We start from the raw sequence: 25,888 nt of genomic DNA on the forward strand, positions 1-25,888 counted from the left end.
CCTAACCTGCTACTATACTACCCTAACCTGCTACTATACTACCCTAACCTGCCTCTATACTGCCCTAACTTGCTACTATACTACCCTAACCTGCCAGTATACTGCCCTAACCTGCTACTATACTACACTAACCTGCCACTATACTACCCTAACCTGCCACTATACTGCCCTAACCTGCTACTATACTATCCTAACCTGCCACTATACTGCCCTAACCTGCTACTATACTACACTAACCTGTCACTATACTGCCCCAACTTGCTACTATACTTCCCTAACCTGCAACTATACTGCCCTAACCTGCCACTATTCTGCCTTACCTGCTACTATACTGCCCTAACCTGCTACTATACTATCCTAACCTGTCACTATACTATCCTAACCTGTCACTATACTGCCCTAACCTGTCACTATACTGCCCTAACCTGTCACTATACTGCCCTAACCTGTCACTATACTACCCTAACCTGCCACTATACTGCCCTAACCTGTCACTATACTGCCCTAACCTGCTACTATACTACCCTAACCCGCCACTATACTACCCTAACCTGCCACTATACTACCCTAACCTGTCCCTATACTACCCTAATCTGCCACTATAAAACCCTAACCTGCCACTATACTGCCACTATACTGCCCTAATCTGCCACTATACAACCCTAACCTGCCACTATACTGCCACTATACTGCCCTAATCTGCCACTATACTGCCACTGTACTGCCCTAACCTTTCACTATACTGTCCTAACCTGCCACTGTACTGTCCTAATATGCCACTATACTGCCCTAACCTGCCACTATTCTGCCTTACCTGCTACTATACTAACCTAACCTGCCACTATACTACCCTAACCTGCTACTATACTAATCTAACCTGCCACTATACTGCCCTAACCTGCTACTATACTACACTAACCTGCCACTATACTACCCTAACCTGCCACTATACTGCCCTAACCTGCTACTATACTACACTAACCTGTCACTATACTGCCCCAACTTGCTACTATACTTCCCTAACCTGCAACTATACTGCCCTAACCTGCCACTATTCTGCCTTACCTGCTACTATACTACCCTAACCTGCTACTATACTGCCCTAACCTGCTACTATACTACCCTAACCTGCTACTATACTACCCTAACCTGCCTCTATACTGCCCTAACCTGCCACTATACTACCCTAACCTGCCTCTATACTACCCTAACCTGCCACTATACTGCCCTAACCTGCCACTATACTATCCTAACCTGTCACTATACTATCCTAACCTGTCACTATACTGCCCTAACCTGTCACTATACTGCCCTAACCTGTCACTATACTACCCTAACCTGCCACTATACTGCCCTAACCTGTCACTATACTGCCCTAACCTGCTACTATACTACCCTAACCCGCCACTATACTACCCTAACCCGCCACTATACTACCCTAACCTGTCCCTATACTACCCTAATCTGCCACTATACAACCCTAACCTGCCACTATACTGCCACTATACTGCCCTGATCTGCCACTATACAACCCTAACCTGCCACTATACTGCCCTAATCTGCCACTATACTGCCACTGTACTGCCCTAACCTTCCACTATACTGTCCTAACCTGCCACTGTACTGTCCTAATCTGCCACTATACTGCCCTAACCTGCCACTATTCTGCCTTACCTGCTACTATACTAACCTAACCTGCCACTATACTGCCCTAACTTGCTACTATACTACCCTAACCTGCTACTATACTACCCTAACCTGCCTCTATACTGCCCTAACTTGCTACTATACTACCCTAACCTGCCACTATACTGCCCTAACTTGCTACTATACTACCCTAACCTGCTACTATACTACCCTAACCTGCCACTATACTGCCTTACCTGCTACTATACTACCCTAACCTGCCACTATACTGCCCTAACCTGCTACTATACTACCCTAACCTGCTACTATACTAACCTAACCTGCCACTATACTGCCCTAACCTGCTACTATACTACACTAACCTGCCACTATACTACCCTAACCTGCCACTATACTGACCTAACCTGCTACTATACTACACTAACCTGCCACTATACTACCCTAACCTGTCACTATACTGCCCCAACTTGCTACTATACTTCCCTAACCTGCAACTATACTGCCCTAACCTGCCACTATTCTGCCTTACCTGCTACTATACTACCCTAACCTGCTACTATACTGCCCTAACCTGCTACTATACTGCCCTAACCTGCTACTATACTACCCTAACCTGCTACTATACTACCCTAACCTGCCTCTATACTGCCCTAACCTGCCACTATACTACCCTAACCTGCCACTATACTGCCCTAACCTGCCACTATACTATCCTAACCTGTCACTATACTGCCCTAACCTGCCACTATACTACCCTAACCTGCCTCTATACTACCCTAACCTGCCACTATACTGCCCTAACCTGCCACTATACTATCCTAACCTGTCACTATACTGCCCTAACCTGTCACTATACTGCCCTAACCTGTCACTATACTACCCTAACCTGCCACTATACTGCCCTAACCTGTCACTATCTTACCCTAACCTGCTACTATACTGCCCTAACCTGCTACTATACTACCCTAACCTGCCTCTATATTGCCCTAACCTGTCACTATACTACCCTAACCTGCCACTATACTGCCCTAACCTGTCACTATACTATCCTAACCTGTCACTATACTACCCTAACCTGTCACTATACTGCCCTAACCTGCCACTATACCGCCCTAACCTGCCACTATACTGCCCTAACCTGTCACTATACTACCCTAACCAGTCACTATACTAACCTACCCTGGTGTCAGTAGGGTGAATGGTGTTCCATTGTTTATATCAGTGGGGGAATTATGCCCCATCCTTCTTGTCAGTGTAAAAAATAGTGGCCCATCATTGGAATCAGTGAAAGAATGATGACCCGTCCAATGTTGGTGTCAGTGGAAGGAATAGTATCCCATTGTTGGCATCAGTGGGAGGAATACTGCCCCTTCGTTGGTTTCAGAGGGTAGAATTAAGCCCCAAGGGCCGGAAAAGGGCTGCATCTGGACCGTAGTATGGGGACCATTGCTTTAGCAGAATCTAAGCAAAACAAATATAGCATCCTTAACAGATCTTGTTCTCTCGGTGTACATGTATATAAAATCTTATACACACAGCTCATGAATTGTTCTACTCTCACAGGAATGTAGCAAAGGACACTTTTAAAATTCATATTAATTAAAAAGGATCTTGGGGGGGGGGGGGGGATCAGGCACACAGCTTGCTGAAGAAAAGGTATAGAGGTGAACCATGGAAGGCAAAATAGAAGCAGATTAAACTTTTATATAGTTTCAAAATCATTTTACATAAGGAACCTTTCATGAAGCAGTAATATAATTTTATTAGTTGATACTTTTCCTTTACATCTCATCTGAGGATACGTCTCGCCCCTGAAAGTCCTTTAATCTCCCTTCTAGGAGGGTGACCATTTGCTTGAGGCTTTGCTGATCAGAACTGTATTCTCGTAACAAACGAGCAAAGCGAGTGTGTAAGAGATCCACATTGGATTCCAGAAGCTCCAATTTTTCTTCGGGAGATTTACCGTTCATCGTATTTTTCTCCTTTGTCTCATCAAGCAGGCCTTCCTTGGTCAGTATTTCCTTTCCTCTCTCTTCCAAGATCTTCTTGGCATCTGGATACTCTACTAAAGCTTCCATCAGGTCGTTCTTCGAAAGGCAGAAAAGATCTGCGTACCCAAGGCTCCGAATACTGGCAGTCCTACGATTTCCCATCTTACTCCCTTCGATGTTGAGGATACTAATCTCACCAAAACAACTCCCTGGAGTGAGGACAGCATACTGAGTTATTCCATCCTCTGCAACAACAGCAAGCTTCCCCTCCTTGATTATGTACATCTCTTTTCCAATGTCTCCTTTACGGCAGATGTAATCGCCGGGGCTGAAAACCTGAGGACGGAGCTTAAGGACCAACTCAACCAAGAGACCGCCTTCACAGTTCTGGAAGATCCGAACCTGGGATATAAACATGGGGTGTAAATCAGAGATGGTAATGAATCAGAAACTTAAAACAGAACTCCAGGCATGAAGTTACATTGGTCCAGCTTGGACCAATGTAAATATGCTTATTCCATACCTGTGGGATCCCTGTGGAAGCTGGAAATCACTGTAGTAGTTGTAGCTACTAAAGTGGTTGCCGATGTCTTCTGGGTCCTATGCCGAGCCAAGTTCTTATCATTTAAAGGTCTTTTTATAAAGTTTATTGGTTACCCAATGTGTTTTAGGGCAAAAGCCTCCCACTTCAGGGCTTGAGCCTTGGATGTTGTTAGAATCATGATGGAATACACTAAAGGACTTGTGTTAAAGCTGGATAAGGACTAGCGTTTCCTAATGGCACCAAGAACCGCTGACTAAGCATTCCCTGAAATATGTTGCCCATTATAGGTATCTCAGTCAAATATTTTCTACAAAATTTAAAAGTATTTAGGTGTCTTGGAAACTGAATATGAGAAAACATGTGTTTGACTTGAAAGAAATAACCCACCTTTTTTAAAGTTTCCAGATGAACATTAATGGCGATTTCGGCTCTCAGTTTGTCGGGGAGATTTTTCAACACCTCCCTTTCATCCACTGTCTTTTCAACTGTCCATAGGTAGTCAAACCATCGGATGACCCTGGCCTCCAAATCCTTGCTTACTTTTCTAAACTGCATGTAATGCTTGATGGCATCTATTTTAGCATGAAACTCGGTCCTCGTTGCATTCATGTTTGAGATCATGGAGCCCACGTTACCAACGATGGTGGCGAAGATCAAAACTCCAACCAAAAAGTCAAAAATTACAAAAACATACTCTATGTCGGTAACAGGGGGAGGGGTATCCCCAATGGTGGTGAGAGTCAAAGTGGACCAGTACAGACAGTAGACATATTCACGAGCAAGGTAACCATATTCAGGATCAGTAATATTTGGGTAGACCCATGAATCTACACCAAGACCAATGCCCTTAGATATAGCAAAATAAATGCAGCCATTCCAGTGTATAATAAGTATGATGTATAAAACTAGGGTAAAGATTCTAAAGATATTGGGATAACTGGTCCGAGTCTCTGTCTGATTGAAGCATTCAAACATACGTGGAATGTGGAGAAGTCTGTTGAAGCGCAGCTCTGGGTGATGCACTCCAATTGCCAAATAACAAAGATCAGTTGGAAGTATTGAAACAACATTCAGTTTGAACTGCAAGGTTTTGATATAGTTGTTAATTAGCATTTTTGTATCTCTAACCAACAATCCCTGTTCCAAAAATCCTTGAAAAAAAAAGATAGAAGAGAAAAAAATTATAGATGGCCAATTTGAATTTTGCATGCCTACAAGGTTGTAATGTTCACTTTAGGAAACATAATCTGACATAGGTTTACGGAATAAAGCATAATGCAAAAAACGTATCCTGGCATAATTAGTATATGAGACATCAACAACAGTTTCTAGAAGCTCCAACTCCAACCAAAACTTTTTATTTCTTTTTGGATAAAGTAGTGCAGGGTTTAAGCTCCCATCATGTTTTTACTGCCATCAGTGTCATCATTGGAGAGATTTCTCATCACTTCTTGTTCTGAATAATGGAAATCTCTCCAAACTCTGGAGATGTCTACACAACTTCTTAAAGCCCAAATTCACTTTCACAGCTTTCGTTGTAATACTCATCTTCTCTCCAGTAATGTCCCTTGCAGACTCACTGCTCAGTGATTCAGCTACCCTGCCCAGCAACATTCAACCAACTTTCCCTGAGTCTAGTCTAACCTTTCTTAACCTTTTTACCCCAGAGGAACCGGTCCTGTGTGATTGTAAATGAGACAAGGGCCCAGATCGGGGGGGGGATTGGTTTGGGGGGGCGGTCACTGCTGCTGCCATTGTTGTTCTTACTGCTCATGCCGTTGTCGGAGTCCGTCATGTCAGCCTGCTGTATCATGCCGAGTCCAGAGTGCCTGCTAATGAACATCTGGCTTCAGGAGCCAGATTGCTGGGACCTGCAATAAGCCCTGAAGATACCAACCCTGGACACTGCCATCTTGGATTTTTCCTCGTATGGACTCTTTCCTGTGCAGGTATGCTGTGGCAGCCACAAACCTAAGTTAGGGGTTGGTTTAGGGAACGAATGTTGTCTTTGACTATCATGCCAAGTTATTTAAGTAAAGCTTTTTAAACTTTGTCTTTGGCTGGTCTGAAGTTACTAAAGAGGTGCAAGGCAAGTGGCACACATAGTCTATGCCTTGGGTCAACTAAGGCACATTGGGGTATGAAGTGGTTACCAAGGGTAACAAAGGTTTAACTATCAGCCTGTCATAAGTATGTGCCTGTGACAGGTAGGATAGCCTCTTGCAGAAAGGAGTTGTTGTTAGCACTCTCTCCATGAGCGATCCATCTCCCATAGCAACAGGAGCAGATCAGCACCGCAGAGGTCCTCAACCTGTGCACAGGTACAGAAGAGGAAGAATTAAGTGAGTACACACATGGAGTCTGCGCTAAGTGCACAGCGGGACCCCATTCCATTACTGGAAGTGAGGTAGCGAAGATGCCCTGGACAGGTGGAGAGCATCAGCTCAGCGTGTCCCCTCTAAATGCAAGTGACAGTAGTAGTCAGGGGCGGACTGACAACTCATGGGGCCCCCGGGCAATAGGGGATCATGGGGCCCCTGCGTCCTTGCCCAAACTCAAAAAAGCCTATGAAAAAGGTACCAGGAGCATCTCATGGGGCCCCCTACTGACCCCGGGCCCTCGGGCAGTGCTGAAGTTTCCAAATGGTCAGTCCGCCCCTGGTAGTAGTGTATATTAAGTAAACTAGAGTTCAATTGTCTGATCAAGTAAAGGTACCCTATGTGTAAGGCAGTGACCCTATACAAGGTGCTTAACATTGCCCACAAGAACCCACCCCTGGGTAAGCCTCCTATGTGACCCACACTTAGCACCCAACAAGGAGGGGAACATGGAGGAAGTGTTGCTCCGCCTACCCTACAAGCTAAAAACATCACTGGTGTCATCCTGCTAACTCTGCCAAGTGGTGTGGGCCCTGGAACTATGCAGGCACCATCAGGGGTCAATTAGCCACAGCTCAAGGAAGCCTAAGCAAATTCTAGAGGAACCCTATGGTTCCCCAGAACCCTGGTTGAGAATGGCTGGTTGTCACAGACACTCCCCTCTGGGGGGCATATCATCATGCTAGCCTGATCTCACAGTACTTGTGAGCAGATTGGCCCTCAAACAATATTATATTATGCTGCCCAGGAGTCAGGATTGCCCACAGCTTTCTTTGGAGGACAAGAAGGAGAACCTGTGTTATCATTGACCCAGCCTGAAAACTGTAGAAAAAATATGTGTCTAATAGATTATTTTTACAAAGTTATGTAGGTGGGGCTTCAAAAAGGAAGGAGGGTCATGTCAGAAAACTCCTAGAGTTAGCCTTTACAACTTGAGTACTCACCTGAAATTGTTTGGAAACATGCATATTTAGAGTTACACACATCACATGATTAAAAAGCACAACAATGACTAGATGAAATAATTCTAAACTTGGCCCTCAATGATGGTGGATGGATTGGCTTTCAAATATTTATGTGTGGCTGGATAGAGGAGCACAACGAGGGTCTCCCAAGGGTAACCCACCCATCCTGCTCATACAGTCCAGTGGAAGGACATAGAGCAGCTTCTGTTGTGTCTTTTTCGGTCTCCTTTGAATAATTGGTGCTGGGTTGGCTACATGTGGTTGAACAAAGCCAAGGAGTTTAGCTGATATGTGAATAACACACATGAATGCAGTAAACTGCCTACACTCTCATACATCAGGACTGCACAAGCCCTACTTTAATGTCCTTCTGAAGGGCCATCAAGCCAATGGATATTTTGCCAATTAGCACATGTAACTGTTATAGAAGAGGCATTTGTCAAAGGAGGCTATTTATGCAATATGGATGTGACAATGTCAGGGACCATCGCGACGCATGGGTCTACACAGGCGTAGGTGTCTGCCAAGACGTGTAGGTGGCAGGGCACTAGGACCCAGGCGCACCCATCGTCTTGACAGTACTAGGCAGGCACTAGGACCTAGGCTGCGCCTCTCAGGTGCAGGGCGGGCTATTTAAACCAGCTCTGCACAAACACTTGTTGCCGAATGGTCTTTGTATGCTGTTACCTGTGTTGTGAGTATCTTGATCTGGATTGTTTGACCTTGCTGCCTTCTCCTGTCCTGACCCTTGGCCTGCCTGACTCTGCTCCTGGATGTTCCCCTTTAAATCTGATCTTTTGGTATTGACCCTGCGTGTGACCCGACTATCCTTTGCCTACCGTTTTGTACCTCACCGACCCGCTAGTTACCGACCCGGCCTGTATGACTCTGATTTAGCTCATCCATCCCACAGGGATCACTAGGCTCCCTCACATCAGACTCTTAGCCCCCTGGAGCTCCTGTCAGACTCCTCTACCCCTGTTGGAGATACCTAGCAGCTGCAACCTGGTACCGGAGCGGTCCAAGTCCATCCCCACCATCAGGGGCCCTGGTGAACAAGTGCTCCGGTGCTTAGACTCCGCACTCTGGGGAGGCTCTGCCAGAGGATTGATAGAGGTGCTGTCAGGTGGTCCATTACAGACAATGCTTTGGTGAGGGTTGCCATATACAGGACACTGCTGGAGGCATGGACAGGTAAGCGCCCTAGTATTAAAAGTCAGCTGCTGACTTTTATTATTTTTTTGGGAGGTGGCAGGGGCTGGGACTCTGCTTTAATTACTCATGCAATAAAAGTAAGGAAACACAAAATTTGAATATAAAGGCTGGAAGGTTCTGGATGGGGCTGGGTGTCACTGTTGGGAGATAGGGGTTCTGAAGGGGCTTAGGGTACTCTGCAGCAGACTTGGTGGCTCCTAAAGGTGATGGAGGTCCCTGGAGGGGGCTGGGGGTCTCTCCAGGAGGCTGGGAACTTTGCAGGGGCACTATGGGAGAATGAAGGGTGCTTCAGGGGCTGAGGGCACTGTGGAAGGTTGGAGGACTGTATGGTAGGTTGAGGGGCACTGTTGGAGGTCTGGGGCACAATGTGGGAGCTTGAGGTTCTGCAGTAGGCACTGAAATAGGTTGGAGAGCACTGTGGGAGGTTGTGGGGCACTGCAGGAGCTGGGAAACACTGTGGGAGGTAGGGGGATCTGCAAATACCTCAAGGACTGGAAGGTGGGAATCCACGGCCTGGCAGTGGGACCATGGCCTAGTGGTTGAGAATTACTGGCCTAAATAGCTTGAGTACCATGAAAGTGCCTTACCGGCACTTTCTTTTTCTATTTAATTATATATAAAGTTACAAGGAGCATTTATTGATGGCTAACAGTACAATACTCGACTACTGCTAGATATACCAGCAAAGGCTCATATGATTTATTCTGATAATCTTTTTTTATTGTTAGCCCTCTAAAATTACCTGTACGGAATCGGATTACGATGTCAATGATGTATATGATGTCACAAACATAGTCCAGGGTCAGCCATACTGTAATATTACTGGTTTGAAGATCATCAAAGCAGGCCCTGCCAAAGAACAAGAAAGGAAAGTTACAGTATTTGGAGGAAAGCTATAACAGAAAAAGGCTTGTGGGCAGGTTGAAATAGTTAGTTGGGTGCTGTCCCGGCCAGGGGGGTAAGAGTTAATCCCACGTTCCTTGGCCTCTTTGGCGGGTTCCTGTCTCAGTCCCACTTGTCCTGTATAATATAAATTGGGTCAGTGGTCTGGCTCAGGAAGAGGAAGAGTAAAAGAGAGAGGCGTGTAAGTCCGGAGAGTTCCAGTGCAGCTGTGGGTCGTGAGACCCATAGGGGATTGAGACTGAAGATGGCACCTGGAATAGCAGATAGGATGTTGTGTATTATGGTCCACATGTAGAGACTTTTATCTTGGGGTTCACCCTGAAGATACCAGCACTGGAATATGCCTCCCAAGGACTTACACTTGCTTGAGCAAGCTGCTGAAGTACTATAATCAATGGAGTGAATGTTTTGCAGGTATGCCGGGGCAGCACGCAAACCTGTAGTTATAGTAAGGAAACTATTTAGGAATAATGCCTTACCTACCTATTGGACTGTGAAATGCCTATTTTTCACTTTTCCTAAGTAAAGAATTTAAACTTTGTCCTTGCCTGGTCTGGAGACATCAGTGTGGAGTGAAGTAGTGTGAAGATAAATGTGGATACACAGAGTAACAGGAGTGTAACAAGCAGCCTGTTGATAGCATGTACTTGTTATAGGTGGAACAGCCTCTAGCAGCTAGGGAGATGTTGTTGGCACTCCTTCCGCCAGTGGTCTGTCTCCCATAACAATGGGAGAGGATCCCCATCCCGTACAAAGCTGTGGAGGTTCAGGAGTCAAGTAAAGTGCATGTGTGGAGCCCATGCAGAATTCGCAACGGGGCCCACTCCGCTACTGAGGATGTGGACACTGGATCAGCATGTCCCTCCAAAATGCAAGTTATGATGGAGATGTACATTGGGGAACCAAGATCTAACTGGGGAATAGTTGCAGTATCAGTGTACATGGTGTATGTACATCTCTAAGTGTACAGATCGGCCTTAAGGTTAAGCATTACCCAATGGCAGCCTCAGCCTTACCCCAAGACATTGGTGAAGACGGCACAAAGTAAAGGTACCCCATGTGTGTGGTAGAGTGACCCTATAAAGAGTGCCTAACGTATCCCAGAAGTACATACCCTGGAGTAGGCCTCTTATGTGTCCCAGTACTTGGTGCCCAATGGGGTAATGAGAAACATGGAGGACATGATGACCACACTTTCACCCTGACCTGTCCACAGGCTGTATGTAAAGTTAGATGCAGTTACACTTGGGGGGCATTTATAAAAAAAATTAACATAGCTGTTCAAAACTGTATGTGAGCTTGTTCTGTGAGAATGGGAATAATAAATATCAACTTTTGAGATAACACAGGAAGCGTGTAGAGGACACATATCAGCTTGGAACTTCTGGCCAAACGCTAGGCTTCAGGTTGCAAAATGGTGTTCCCATTGAAAAAGCCCAAAAAAACCCACAGGCATTCAGGAGGTGGCAATATTGCCTAATGAACGCCTGCCAGCTGTCCCAGACTTACCTCACTACTAATAGGAACCAATTATAGAGCACAGGTACAGATATGACAAGAAGCCACCGATAATACCATTTTCCTGCAGGGTCAACCACAAATCGTTCAGATAACTTCACCCTGTAAGGAAAAAAAAAAACGCGTGTTACCACCAAATTGAATTGTCAGTTTAATGCAGCTAAATATGTTCCAGGTGCATAAAAAAAGTTGTACAAAGTCCTACAGATGGTTTTCATTAGAAAGCAGACTCAGCCTGAGCAGAAAAGCCAGTCCCCTGCCAGCATGCTACAGAAAAGGACCCTTGCTTTCAATGTGTAGGCGGAGGTCCGATATGCCCCTGCTGAGTCAGTGCTAGAGCTGTCCAATCAGCTCAGGCATACTAGGACAGATATGGGTCTTACCCAAACTATTATCTGGAATCTCTTTGTATGCCAATCTTTGTCAATGGAGATTGAATGGCTGAGTGCCTGATTTTATGCACCTGGTTATGAATTGAGATCTCCATCAAGCTCATAGATGTAGGTGAGAAGGTCATCTGTCCACAAACCTTGGGTGATTATTGTAAAAGTACGAGAGGCGTTCAAGTCAAACCGGGACTTTTGAGTTTATATAATAAAAGAACAACTTTCAAGGAGTGGAAACTGCGTTCATTTTTCGAAATACTCCCCTGCTACAGTGAAGGAAATGCGTATTTGCTCCCCTGCTGATGTTGAATGTTCGCCCCTCACAAAGAAATGATCGGTCTAAAAATCGAATGTTCGGTGTATTGTAACACTGAGATACAGAATACAACAACAAATTCAGCAGAAATGCGTCTAACAAATGATGACTGATCTGCATGTTCATGAGGGAAATAAGGATTTGATCCCCTATCATTCAGAAGGATTTCTGGCTCCCAGGTGTCTTTCATACAGGTAACAAGCTGAGATTAGAAGCAGTCTCTTAAAGGGAGTGCTGCTAATCTCATTGTGTTACCTGTATAAAAAGACACCTGTCCACAGGAGCAATCAAACCATCAGATTCCAAACTCTCCACCATGGCAAAGACCAAAGAGCTGTCCAAGGATGTCAGGGACAAGATTGTAGACCTACACAAGGCTGGACTGGGCTACCAAACTATGGCCAAGCAGCTTGGTGAGAAGGTGACAACAGTTGGTGCAATCATTCACAAATGGAAGAAACACAAAACAAGTGTCAGTCTCCCTAGGTCTGGTGCACCATGCAAGATCTCACCACGTGGAGTGTCAATGATCATGAGAACAGTGAGGAATCATCCCAGAACTACACGTGAGGATCTTGTCAATGATCTCCAGGCAGCTGGGACCACAGTCACCAAGAAAACAATTGGTAACACACTACGCCGACAAGGACTGAAATCCTGCAGTGCCCGCAAGGTCCCTCTGCTCAAGAAAGCACATGTCCAGGCCCGTCTGAAGTTTGCCACTGAACATCTGAATGATGCAGAGGAGGACTGGTGGGAAGTGTTGTGGTCAGATGAGACCAAAATCGAGCTCTTTGGCATCAAATCAACTCACCGTGTTTGGAGGAGGAGGAATGCTGCCTATGACCCCACGAACACCATCCCAACTGTGAAACATGATGGTGAAAACATTCTGCTTTGGGGGTGTTTATCTGCTAAGGGGACAGGACAACTGCACCGCATCAAAGGGACGATGGACGGGGCAATGTACCATCAAATCTTGGGTGAGATCCTTCTTCCCTCAGCCAGGGCATTGAAAATGGGTCGTGGATGGGTGTTCCAGCATGACAAAGACCCAAAACACACGGCCAAGGCAACAAAGGAGTGGATCTAGAAGAAGCATATTAAGGTCCTGGAGTGGCCTAGCCAGTCTCCAGACCTTCATCCGATTGAAAATCTATGGAGGGAGCTGAAAGTTTGAGTTGCCAAACGTCAGCCACCAAACCTTAATGACTTGGAGAGGATCTGCCAAGAGGAGTGGGCCAAAATCCCTCCTGAGATGTGTGCAAACCTGGGGGCCAACTCCAGGAAACGTCTGACCTCTGTGATTGCCAACAAGGGATTTGCCACCAAGTACTAAGTCATGTTTTGTGAAGGGGATCAAATCCTTATTTCCCTCATGAACATGCAGATCAGTCATCATTTGTTAGACGCATTTCTGCTGAATTTGTTGTTCCTATTCTGTCTCTCAGTGTTACAATACACCGAACATTCGATTGTTAGACCGATCATTTCTTTGTGAGTGGGCGAACATTGAACATCAGCAGGGGATCAAGTACGCATTTCTTTCACTGTACATCCGATTTACCCAGCTACCTGGGCCCCGTACAGGAGGACTGGTGGTACCCCCTTATCCACGGCCCTGGCCACGCGAGCATCCCTTCATATACCTGGAAAATCAAAAGTCCCTGTTTGACTTGAACGCCCGTTACATTATTCCAGGGTTGGACTGACAACTCATGGGGCCCCCGGGCAATAGGGGATCATGGGGCCCCTGTGTCCTTGCCCAAACTCAAAAAAGCCTATGAAAGAGGAACCAGGGGCATCTCATGGGGCCCCCTACTGACCCAGGGCCCTCGGGCAGTGCCCGAGTTTCCAAATGGCCAGTCCGCAGTATTCTTTTCTTACTGTTGGGTTGTCTTGGTTTCTTCTTTTTTTTCCTGAGTTTGTTTCTCCTTTGCAGCATTGGTTTCTGGTGCTTGTGCTTCAGGTCCACGGAATCGGTCTAGAAACGAATCGGGCCTTTGGTCTTGATCACGTAGGCTCCTGTGGGCCCATTCCCGCAAGACCACCACTAGACGCACTATCCTGAAAAGGTTGCATAAAAAAGTTTGAGCTGCCAATAGATTGCATAAGCAAAAACATGTCGATAGAGCATGCCAAGTATGAGGAGCAGATTACCGAAAGGGTTTTAGGACGCACCACCAAGAGAACTTACTGAATATCTTCCATTTGTGCAATGGTACCCACATGGAAGAAAAATATATTTGAAATATATTTTAAAAATACTCTTCCAAAATATATTGACATATATTTGAAATACTACAATTTTGGCCGTATTCAATATATTTCAAAATATATTTCAATCAATAAATAAATTAATAAATAAATTTAAAAAATAAATAAATTATATATATATATATATATATATATATATACTCTTTATGTTGAAATGTGTTTTTATTACAAAATATATGAAAAATATTTTTAAATATATATTTTCAAATATTCTGTATGTTTTTAAAAATACAAATCTACATTTTTAGAATGCATTTACAAATATATTTATTTATTTCAGGTACTTATATAGCACCATCAAGTTACGCTGCGCTTTACATATATATTGTACATTCACATCAGTCCCTAACCCTCAAAGGGCGTACAATCTAAGGTCCCTAACTCACATTCATACATACACATACTAGAGCAGGCTTAGACAGGAGCCAATTAACCTACCAGCATGTCTTTGGAGGGTTGGAGGAAACCGGAGTACCCGGAGGAAACCCGCACAGGGAGAACATGCAAACTCCAGGCAGGTGGTGCCCTGGTTGGGACTCAAACCAGTAACCCCAGTACTGCCAGGCAGAAGTGCTAACCATTTAGCCACTGTGTATTACAAAATATCTGAAAAATATTTGTAAAAATACCTTTTCAAATATACAGTATGTCTTTAAAAATACAAATCTAAATTTTTGGAATGCATTTACAAATATATGTTACAAAATATCTGAAAAATATTTGTAAAAATACCTTTTCAAATATACAGTATGTCTTTAAAAATACAAATCTACATTTTTGGAATGCATTTACAAATATATGTTACAAAATATCTGAAAAATATTTGTAAAAATACCTTTTCAAATATACAGTATGTCTTTAAAAATACAAATCTACATTTTTGGAATGCATTTACAAATATATGTAAAAATATATGTTAAAATGACTTTTTTATATGTAAAAAAACAACTGAAGAATATATTTAAAAAAATGTATATTTTTTAAAATATTTTTCATATATATTGTAATATATAAAAAACGCATTTAAGCATTCAGTATTTATTTATTGAAATATATTTTGAAATATACTAAATACAGTCAAAATTGTAGTATTTCAAATATATGTCAATATATTTGGGAAGAATATTTTTTAAATATATTTCCAATATATTTTTCTTCCATGTGGGTAAAACATTTCTCCATGGCCGGCGTGAGCTTTCCTTTAATACAGTTTATTATGCGTGTTTCCCTTTATGGCATTTGTGTAGCTTTTTTGTAACCTCGGCCGCAATGAACTAGTTTGAAGGGCAACCTACATACCCACATGGAAAAAAAATATATTTTAAATATATTTTAAAAATACATTCTTAATATTTTCTTCCCAAATATATTGACATATATTTCAAATATGAAAATTTTTGGCCATATTCAATATATTTCAAAAATATATTTCAATATATTTGTGAATATATTATTAAAAATATATTCAGAACACATGCTGCAATAAATATCAAAGTGTCATTTGGAATGCATTTACAAGTATATTTAAAAATCTGTTTAAATGCATTTTTTTTAAATGTTCAAAAATATCTGGAAAATATGTTTTAATTGTTGTTTTTGGAATACATGTTGAAATATGTTCGTGTAGGCCAATATATTGGAAATATACATGTCGCACGGTTCATTTTTTTTTCAAAATATATTGGAAATATATTTCTCTTCCATATGGGTAGTGTTGGAGCTTCTTGTAAGATTTGGGGTCCTTGCCATTCCCAAGATCTCTCAGGAGGGCCTGTGATGTCAACCTTGCCTAGGCACCAAGGGTAGAAAGTGTGACCATGGGCCTGAAAACAGGAAGCTATCAGGCATGTTGTGCATCAGCATGCCAGCCTTTTTAATCCTCAGCAGTATACACAAGGGTGACAATGCTAATTCTGCAGGAAGTGACAAGGACATGGCATTTTTGGAAAGATCAACAGAAATTTTCTGTACTTGCCGAAAATGTTCTTAACCCGAATAAAGAAAACTAATGCAGTGCCACATCTAAGGACTGGAAAGCTGCAATATATTATGCTCTTGTTCTTGAGTTTAAACTCTTTAGAAAGTGCACTTTAAAGGCATAAATACTGTACAGGGACATGATTTAAAAACAAAATTGGTAAATGCACTGAAAACCAATTAATCCGTTCTGGAGGTCAGAAAAAAGTAAAAAACAAAGTATATCATCTGTTCAAAACTCTTTATAAAGTGCACTTTAAAGGCATAAATACTGTACAGGGACATGCTTAAAAAAAATTGGTAAATGCATTGAAAACCAATTAATCCGTTCGTCCGTTCGTATTGCAAAAAATTCGTAAACCGAAACGCGGTTTCCCATAGGAATGCATTGAAAACCAATTAATCCGTTCCGGAGGTCAGAAAAAAATTTTAAAAAAGTATTTTATCTGTTCAAAACTCTTTATAAAGTGCACTTTAAAGGCATAAATACTGTAAAGGGACATGATTAAAAAACAAATTGGTAAATACATTGAAAACCAATTAATCCGTTCATAAACGAAACCGCGGTTTCCCATAGGAATGCATTGAAAACCAATTAATTTGTTCCGGAGGTCAGAAAAAAGTAAAAAAAAGTATTTTATCTGTTCAAAACTCTTTATAAAGTGCACTTTAAAGGCATTTGGGGTCCTTGCCATTCCCAAGATCTCTCAGGAGGGCCTGAGAGATCTTGGGAAGCCAGAAAAAAGTAAAAAAAAGTATTTTATCTGTTCAAAACTCTTTATAAAGTGCACTTTAAAGGCATAAATACTGTACAGGGACATGATTAAAAAAAATTGGTAAGTGCATTGAAAACCATTTCTTCCGTTCGTATTGTGAAAAAAATTTGTAAACCGAGGCATTATTTTCAATGGATTTTCATTCGTGAACCGAAAATTACGTCAACCGAGGCATTCGTAAAGCGAGTTACGCCTGTATGTATATCACCATTCCTGTTTCTTACCTGGTCAGAGCACCCCTCCCTCTAAAAGATGCCTGTGACACCAAATCACCATTGTTTTGGGAAATAACTCTTTGCAGCTCAGAAGACGTGTCATCACAAACAGATAAAGTCCTAAAGGACAAAAAAACACAAGACAGCAGATGCAGCGATATTGTTATCAGTTGATAAATACTTTGTACACTAAATTGAGTTAATAAATAACTACTAAAATATGTAACACAGTTGTGCTCAAACGTTTTGCATTTCCTGGCAGATATTGGAAATATCAAAAGCTTCTTTCTGGCAACTCCACCATGCAGCTAATTTTTGTTCAGTTATCGTCGTATTGTGCTCCTTCAAAACAACTACGCCATATGGTTTTTCTTTGAATCCCAAACAATTCTTCTGGCAGTTGTGGCTGCAATCTTTCTTGCTCTACCTGACCTTGGCTTGGTATCAAGAGATACCCAAATTTTCCACTTCTTAACCCCTCCCCCTCCAGAGAATTCCCCCCCCCCTTCCTGACCAGACCCTTTTTTTGCGTTACAGCGCTGCATTATTTTAACTGACAATTGCGCGGTCGTGCAACGCTGCACCCAAATGAAATTAACTTCCTTTTTTCCCACAAATTTAGCTTTCTTTCAACGGTATTTGATCGCCTGTATGTTTTTTATTTTTTGCGCGATAAAAAAAAAAAAGACTGACAATTTTGAGAAAAAAACAATAATTCTGACTTTTTGCTATTAAATGTGTCCATTAAAAAAATTTAAAAAAATCAAATTTCGTCATCAATTTAGACCAAAATGTAGTCTTTGCTAAAAACAAATCCCAATAGGTGTAAATGAATTGGTTTACGTGAAAGTTAAAGCGTTTACAAATGGCGGTATAGATACTGGGATTTTTTTTTTAATTTTTACTAGTAATAGCGGCGATCAGCGAGTTATAGCGGGACTGCGATGGGCATTCTGACACTGGAGGGAACTGACTTGGTGTCACTGACATCCCCAGTGACACCAATACAGTGATCAGTGCTAATAAAAAGCACTGACACTGTACTAATGGCACTGGGCAGGAAGGGGTTAACATGTGAGGCGATCAAAGGGTTAACTGTGTGCTGGGTGTGTTTTACTCTGGGGGCGGTGTCTGTGTGCTTCACTGTAATCACACTGCTCTGGATGGCTGTGTTGTGCAGTGTGCCCGAGTTGACAGGGAGGAGGACTGTTAGTAAAGAAAACAGTTCTCCTCTCTGTTGGAGATCCTCAGAAATCATTGGGGCCTAGTGTTTGATAGCCACGGCCGCGAATGGCGGCATGGGTTGGGCTCGCGCGCTCCCTACCCCGAGATGCAAAATCACGTATATATACGTGATTTTGCACACCAATGCTGCCCTGTAGCAGTATTTCTGCTATAGGGCGGTTGGGAAGTGGTTAATAAGTGATTGAACAGTACTGACTGGCATATTCAAGGCTTTGGACTTCTTTTTATATCCTTTTCCATCTTTATAAAGTTCCATTACCTTGTTATGCAGGTCTTTTGACAGTTCTTTTCTGATCCCCATGGCTCAGTATCTAGCCTGCTCAGTGCATCCACATGTGTCAGGGATCCGGGTATGACCAGAAATGTGTGGGAACACAGGTGTAGTCAGGGCTGGAGAGGTGGAATGGTCAGGCAAGCCGTATGGGTCTGTAATGCACCACCTGGCGGTACCTCTAGCAACCCATGGAATAGGATTCCCCAGAGTGCAGAGTCTAAGTCCCAGTCTGCTTGTTCACCAGGGCCACTGATGGTGGGGATGGACTTGGAGCAGACAGAGACCAGGCCGCGGCCCCTGAGTACACCCACCCATGGTAGAGGGATGCGCCAGAGGTATATTCTGGAGGAGAGCCTGATGTGAAGAGGCAGATGGGTCCGTGCAGGACAGATGGATGGCTAAGCAGAAGCGTGGTCAGACAGGCCGGGTCGGTAACGGTGGGGACAGCGCGGTACAAGGCAGCAGGCACAGAATAGTCGGGTCACTCGCCGGGTCAGTAACAGGAGATCAGATCCAATGAGGGTATCCAAAGAGTCAGAGTCCAAAGTCAGCAGAGGTCAGGATCAAAGCAGGGTCAGCAACAAATCAGATAGGCAGATATGCAGGAATACAAGATACCAGGTACAGGGGCTCATGGGAAACAACACCAAGGCACTGACTGCAGGTCTGGCCATTCCTTAAATACACCTCCTGCAATCAGCCTCAGGTGATGGCTGACTGCAGGAGTGAGCTTCTGGTTGCTGAGAGCACCTGCTGGCCAGCCCTGGTACTGCAGCCCACAAGGCAGGTGAGTCCCACCACCATTGGCGAGTCCATTCCTGACAACATGAGAGCTAACCAACTTACTGATTATTTATACACTGACACTAATTGCAATTTAAAAAGTCACACATGTGGGAAACGAATCTTTAATTGTCATTTTAACCCGTGTGTGTGTCACCTTGTGTGTCTGTACCAAGGCCAGGCATTTCAGGGGGCGGGGTCTTTTGATCCAGGGGGCGGAGACTTCTGATCCGGGCCATTTGGGTGATTTCTGTTATCATTATGATTTAAAAAGGAGCCAAACAATGATGAGATCATAAATGGCTTCATATGATCATCATCTTTAACCACATCAAGTCCGGACACTTTTACCCCTCAGAAGGAGGCCTTAATGTTGCACTTTAAAAAAAAAAGACACTAAAAACAATGGAAAAACTAATAAAAAAAAGGTTAAATAAGCATGATAAGAAAAACAGAACTAAACAAAAAAAAAATAAAAAATCAGTCGGGGAAAATATAAGCTGAAGAGAGAAGGGGAAGATGGCTGAAAAGGGTAGAATAAGCTCATCTCTTCGATCTGCAGATGAATGAAAAGAGTAATAAAAAAGTAACAATTTTACACTGTATCTTTTTGTGTTATGTCTGAGCAATACAGCACAGTGGCTAAAGCCCCATACACACGACAAAAATATCGGATGAACGATTGTCCGATTTTTTTTTTTGCTTGCTAGTCTCACATCGAAAGTGAAAAGGTTACAAAGGATATGAAAATTCTTGTACGGAAAAAAAAAAAGAAATTGGAAAGTGATGCCATGTATTTGTATTGTATTTTTAGACGACTACTGTACTGAACAAACGAAAATTGTACGAAAATTTTTTTGCGTTTGTCCCTTTGGATATTGTCACACGAATTGTCGTGATCGGCGTGTACTAACGACCCGATTATCGGATGATCGGGCCTCGTATGAAAATGTTCGTACGATTTTCTTATCGTTTGTATGGGGCATTAGTGGTTAGCACTCCTCCCTAGTAGTACTGGGGTCGTTGGTTTGAATCCCAACCATGGCATTACCTGCCTGGAGTTTGAATGTTCTCCCTGTGCCTGCGTGGGTTTCCTCTGGCTACTCTGGTTTTCTCCTACACTCCACAGACATGCTGGTAGGTTGATTGGCTCCTGTCTAAATTGGCCCTAGTATGTGTATGTATGAATGTGAGTTAGGGGCTTTTGATTGTACGCTCCTCGGGGGCGGGGACTGATGTGAACATACGATATAAATGTGAAGTGCTGCGTAACTTGATTGCTCTATACAAGTACCTGAAATAAATATATAAAAGAATATTTATGAACACGGTGTTTGAAAATCTATGTGGATTGCTCACCTACTGCCGCAGTTGTCTGTGGATTCCTGCTCATTTTCACTCGGTGTCTTAATGGCGGACTGCGGGTGTAAGTTTGGAGACGGGTTTTTTGGAATACCTGTCTGGCCATTCATCCTTCATGGGAGCGTTGAGAGAACATCAGTACCTGGGACCGCCTCCTGCTGGGTGGTAAATCTTTTTAGTTTCAATAGTACATATTTTTTTAAACATTTATAAAACCCAACAATGTTATTTTGGTTATTAATAGATGCTATTGGTTTGAATCACAGAAGTCCCTATTCTCTGTTCCCTGGCTACAGAATCCAGTCCTATATTTTTGCTGCAATGTTCATAATACAGCACTAAAGGCAATGTAAACTTTTACTTCCCTTTCCCTTTTTTTTTCCTTCTATTCCCTTCCCTGACCTCTCTATACTTTATCCTCCCTTCCTTATATTTTCTTTCACCTTCCTTCCCTTCTATTTTATTTATTTTCCTTTCCATTTCCCCACTCCCATTCTCTTTTCTTTCCCCTCAAATCCCTTCTTTTCCCTTCCCCTTTCATTCCCTTTCTTTTAATTTTTCCTTTTCCTTCCCCTTTGTTCTTGCTTTCCCTTCCTTCTCTTTCTTTTCCATTTCCCTTCCCCTTTCTCCTTTGATTCCCTTTCTTTTAATTTTCCCTTCTCCTTTCCTTTTCCCTTACCTTTTCTACTTCCCTTCCCCTCCCTTTTTTATGTTCCCTTCTCCTTCCCTTCCCTTTCCCTTTCCTTTCCTTTTATTTACTTTCCCTTCTCCTTTCCTTTCCCCTTTCTCCTTCCCCTCCCTTTATTTTAATTTTCCCTTTTCTTTTTCCTTTCCCTTTCCTTTCCTTTCCCTTTCTTTTGATCTTTCCTTTCTTATCCTTTTTCCTTCCCTTTCCTTTCCCTTCCCTTTCCTTTCCCTTCCCTTTCCTTTCCCTTTTCCTTCCCTTTCCTTTCCCTTTTTCTTACCTTTCTTTTCCCTTTCCCCTTTCCTTCCATTTCCTTTCCCTTTCCCTTTCCCCTTTCCTTCCCTTTCCTTTCCCTTTCCTCTTTCCTTCCCTTTCCTTTCCCTTTTCCCTTTCCCCTTTCCTTCCCTTTCCCTTTCATTTCCCTTTCCCTTTTCCTTCCCTTTCCCTTCCCTTCCCTTTTCTTTCCTTTCCCCTTCCTTTCCTTTCTCTTTTCCTTCCATTTCCTTTCCCTTTCCTTTCCCTTTCCTTTCCTTTCCCTTTCCTTTCCCTTTCCTTTCCTTTCCCTTCCCTTCCCTTTCCTCTTTCCTTCCCTTTCCTTTCCTTTCCTTTTCCCCTTTCCTTTCCCCTTTCCTTCCCTTTTCCTTCCCTTTCCTTTCCCTTTCCCTTTTCCTTTCCCTTTCCCTTTCCTTTGCCTTTCCCCTTTCCTTCCATTTCCTTTCCCTGCCCCTTTTCCTTCCCTTTCCCTTTTCCTTCCATTTCCTTTCCCTGTCCCTTTTCCTTTCCCTTCCCTGTATAAAAGACACCTGTCCACAGGAGCAATCAAACCATCAGATTCCAAACTCTCCACCATGGCAAAGACCAAAGAGCTGTCCAAGGATGTCAGGGACAAGATTGTAGACCTACACAAGGCTGGACTGGGCTACCAAACTATGGCCAAGCAGCTTGGTGAGAAGGTGACAACAGTTGGTGCAATCATTCACAAATGGAAGAAACACAAAACAAGTGTCAGTCTCCCTAGGTCTGGTGCACCATGCAAGATCTCACCTCGTGGAGTGTCAATGATCATGAGAACAGTGAGGAATCATCCCAGAACTACACGTGAGGATCTTGTCAATGATCTCCAGGCAGCTGGGACCACAGTCACCAAGAAAACAATTGGTAACACACTACGCCGACAAGGACTGAAATCCTGCAGTGCCCGCAAGGTCCCTCTGCTCAAGAAAGCACATGTCCAGGCCCGTCTGAAGTCTGCCACTGAACATCTGAATGATGCAGAGGAGGACTGGTGGAAAGTGTGGTGGTCAGATGAGACCAAAATCCAGCTCTTTGGCATCAACTCAACTCGCCGTGTTTGGAGGAGGAGGAATGCTGCCTATGACCCCAAGAACACCATCCCAACTGTGAAACATGGTGGTGGAAACATTCTGCTTTGGGGGTGTTTTTCTGCTAAGGGGACAGGACAACTGCACCGCATCAAAGGGACGATGGACAGGGCAATGTACCATCAAATCTTGGGTGAGAACCTTCTTCCCTCAGCCAGGGCATTGAAAATGAGTCGTGGATGGGTGTTCCAGCATGACAATGACCCAAAACACACGGCCAAGGCAACAAAGGAGCGGCTCAAGAAGAAGCACATTAAGGTCCTGGAGTGGCCTAGCCAGTCCCCAGACCTTAATCCGATTGAAAATCTGTGGAGGGAGCTGAGAATTCGAGTTGCCAAACGTCAGCCACCAAACCTTAATGACTTGGAGAGGATCTGCCAAGAGGAGTGGGTCAAAATCCCTCCTGAGATGTGTGCAAACCTGGGGGCCAACTCCAGGAAACGTCTGACCTCTGTGATCGCCAGCAAGGGATTTGCCACCAAGTACTAAGTCATGTTTTGTGAAGGGGATCAAATCCTTATTTCCCTCATGAACATGCAGATCAGTCATCATTTGTTAGATGCATTTCTGCTGAATTTGTTGTTGCTATTCTGTCTCTCAGTATTACAATACACCAAACATTCGATTTATAGACCGATCATTTCTTTGTGAGGGGCGAACGTTCAGAATCAGCAGGGGATCAAATCAAATACGCATTTCTTTCACTGTATATACAGTGGGGGGGGGGAATTATTTGATCCCCTGAAGACTTTGTAAATTTGCCAGCTTACAAAGAAATGAAGGGTCTATAATTTTTATCAGTTTATAAAATTTGTATCTGGATTTTTGGTTGATATTCTGTCTCTATCATTTAAAATATTAAATGATAGAGACAGAATATCAACCAAAAATCCAGATACAAATTTTATAAACTGAGTTGCAGTTCGGTGAGTAAAATAAGTATGTGATTAAGCAAAACATGACTTAGGACTTGGTGGAGAAACCCTTGTTGGCAAGCCCAGAGGTCAGACATTTCCCGTATTGGGTTCCCAGGTTTGCAGACATCTCAGGAGGGATTTTGGTCCACTCTTCTTTACAGATCTTCTCTAAATCCTTAAGGTTTCTTGGTTGTCACTTGGCAACTCGAAGTTTCAGCTTCCTCCTTAAATTTTCTATAGGATGATGGTCTGCAGACTGGCTGGGCCAATCCATGACTTTAATGTGCTTCTTCCTGAGCCACTCCTTTGTTACCTTGGCGGTATGTTTTGGGTCATTGTCATGCTGTAAGACCCATCTACGACCCATCTTCAGTGTATATAAAAAACGCATTTCAACATGTAGTATATATATATATATATATATATATATATATAAAAATATATATATATATATTAAAAAAATAAATATATATATATATATATATATATATACTGTATGTTGAAATGCAAAAAAAAAAAAATAAAAAAAAAAAAATATATATATATATATATATATATATATATATGTATATATACTGCATGTTGAAATGCGTTTTTTATATATTACAAAATATATGAAAAATATTTTAAAAATTATTTCAACATGCAGTGTATGTATATGTATGTATGTATGTGTGTTTGTGTGTATATATATATATTTAAATATATTGAATACGGCCAGAATTGTAGTATTTCAAATATATGTCAATATATTTGGGAAAAATATTTTTATATTTTTAAAATATATTTTTCTTCCATGCGGGGCGTTGTTGTGCATTGTGTTGTATAAAGCAGACATTTTTATGCCTTGTACTTGTATGGTGTGAACAGGGCACAATAGTTTCTCTAGTGTCCATGAATGGAGTCTGCATTGGTCAACGCAGGCTCCATGCACCCGACAGGCATGAACATTTAGGTAGGAATACATCTGACCAACTAAGTGAATGCATTAAGACATTTTCAGGAAGATTATCCACCATCATTACACTGCCCCACACTAAAATCTCACCTTCATGCCTTCTCATTACATGCCGTTGCCCAGTCCTCGGAGATGCCGGTTATCGGTTTATCCATAAGGTTTCCAAAAAATAAACATAGTACGAAAAAGTGCCGCGGTCTAAGCTGTATCCTTCAGTTTCCAAGCAGGATGTGATCTTTCCATGTACTCCTCTCATTGATACATTCGATTATACATCTCAGATCTTCTAAGGGAACCTCTTCTGCTTGGCCTCGGTTCACATCGTTGGCCGTCCCACCATTGGTTTTGTTCGGCATTTCAGATCGTCCTTTTCATCTTTCAACCTTTGTGATCATGCCGACTGTTCTTTATTCATGGCTCTTCTGTTTTTTCCTCGCTCTCTCCTTCCCTCCACCTTTCTCCTGTTTGTTTTCATGTTAATGGAGGGGACTAATTACTCTCTAGAGTCCCTAATACCGCACCTAGAGGCTCAGCTTCACCATGTAACCATGATTAGATCTACTTCTTCTACAGAGATCCTAGGCAGGGTTGGCCATATACAACAAAACAAACACAACATACACAAGCAGAATTTTGTGTAGTGCTACCCTCGCACGGGCAGCTTGTACCTATATGAAAGAGAAATATATTTCCAATATATTTAGAAAAAAAAATGATACATGCTACATATATTTCCAATATATTGGCCTACACGAATATATTTTAACACGTATTCCAAAAATGTTGATTAAAATATATTTTCCAAAGGCATATATTTAAAAATATATTTTTCACAATATGTTTTCAAGATATTTTTGAACATCTAAAAAAAATATATTTAAACATAGATTTTTTTAGATATACTTGCAAATGACACTTTGATATATATTGCAGCATGTGTTCTGAATATATTTTTAATAATATATTCACAAATATATTGAAATATATTTTTGAAATATATTGAATATGGCCCAAATTGTAGTATTTGAAATGTATGTCAAAGTATTTGGGAAGAATATATGAAGAATGTATTTTTAAAATATATTTAAAATATATTTTTCTTCCATGTGGGGTCTCACAGCCAGGTACACACACACTCTTCAGTACTTCAATGGCCAGTCTAGGGGATGTTTTG

General features: G+C 42.4%; 1 protein-coding gene across 2 annotated transcripts; it reads right to left on the reverse strand.

The window, feature by feature from the left end:
* Positions 1-3,384: 3,384 nt before the first annotated feature.
* LOC149436835 (cyclic nucleotide-gated channel alpha-2-like) lies at positions 3,385-25,150 on the reverse strand. Of its 2 annotated transcripts, none has more exons than XM_089661400.1 (8): positions 24,805-25,150; positions 20,770-20,927; positions 17,118-17,228; positions 13,751-13,930; positions 11,153-11,263; positions 9,483-9,589; positions 4,570-5,333; positions 3,385-4,040 (listed from the first exon to the last, which is right to left on the reverse strand). In XM_089661400.1, the coding sequence occupies exons 2-8, from the start codon at positions 20,880-20,882 to the stop codon at positions 3,429-3,431; spliced, it is 1,998 nt and encodes a 665-aa protein (XP_089517526.1). In that variant the 5' UTR covers positions 20,883-20,927; positions 24,805-25,150; the 3' UTR covers positions 3,385-3,428. The 2 variants fall into 2 exon arrangements, with proteins under 2 accessions (XP_089517526.1, XP_089517527.1); XM_089661401.1 differs by having other exon boundaries at positions 20,770-20,930.
* Positions 25,151-25,888: the final 738 nt, after the last annotated feature.

This window comes from Staurois parvus, unplaced genomic scaffold, assembly GCF_062004578.1.
Source record: "Staurois parvus isolate SC_StPar_1 unplaced genomic scaffold, SC_StPar_1.0 ptg001332l, whole genome shotgun sequence".
Lineage (NCBI taxonomy): Eukaryota > Metazoa > Chordata > Amphibia > Anura > Ranidae > Staurois > Staurois parvus.

Coding starts and splice junctions, on each gene's coding strand:
- LOC149436835 (XM_089661400.1), bottom strand. CDS start 20,882: ATGAATGGCCAGACAGGTATTCCAAAAAACCCGTCTCCAAACTTACAC. Junction 9,590..11,152: donor TGGTTCCTATTAGTAGTGAG/GTAAGTCTGGGA, acceptor GTTCTTTGGCAG/GGCCTGCTTTGATGATCTTC. Junction 4,041..4,569: donor ATCTGGAAACTTTAAAAAAG/GTGGGTTATTTC, acceptor TTTATATCCCAG/GTTCGGATCTTCCAGAACTG.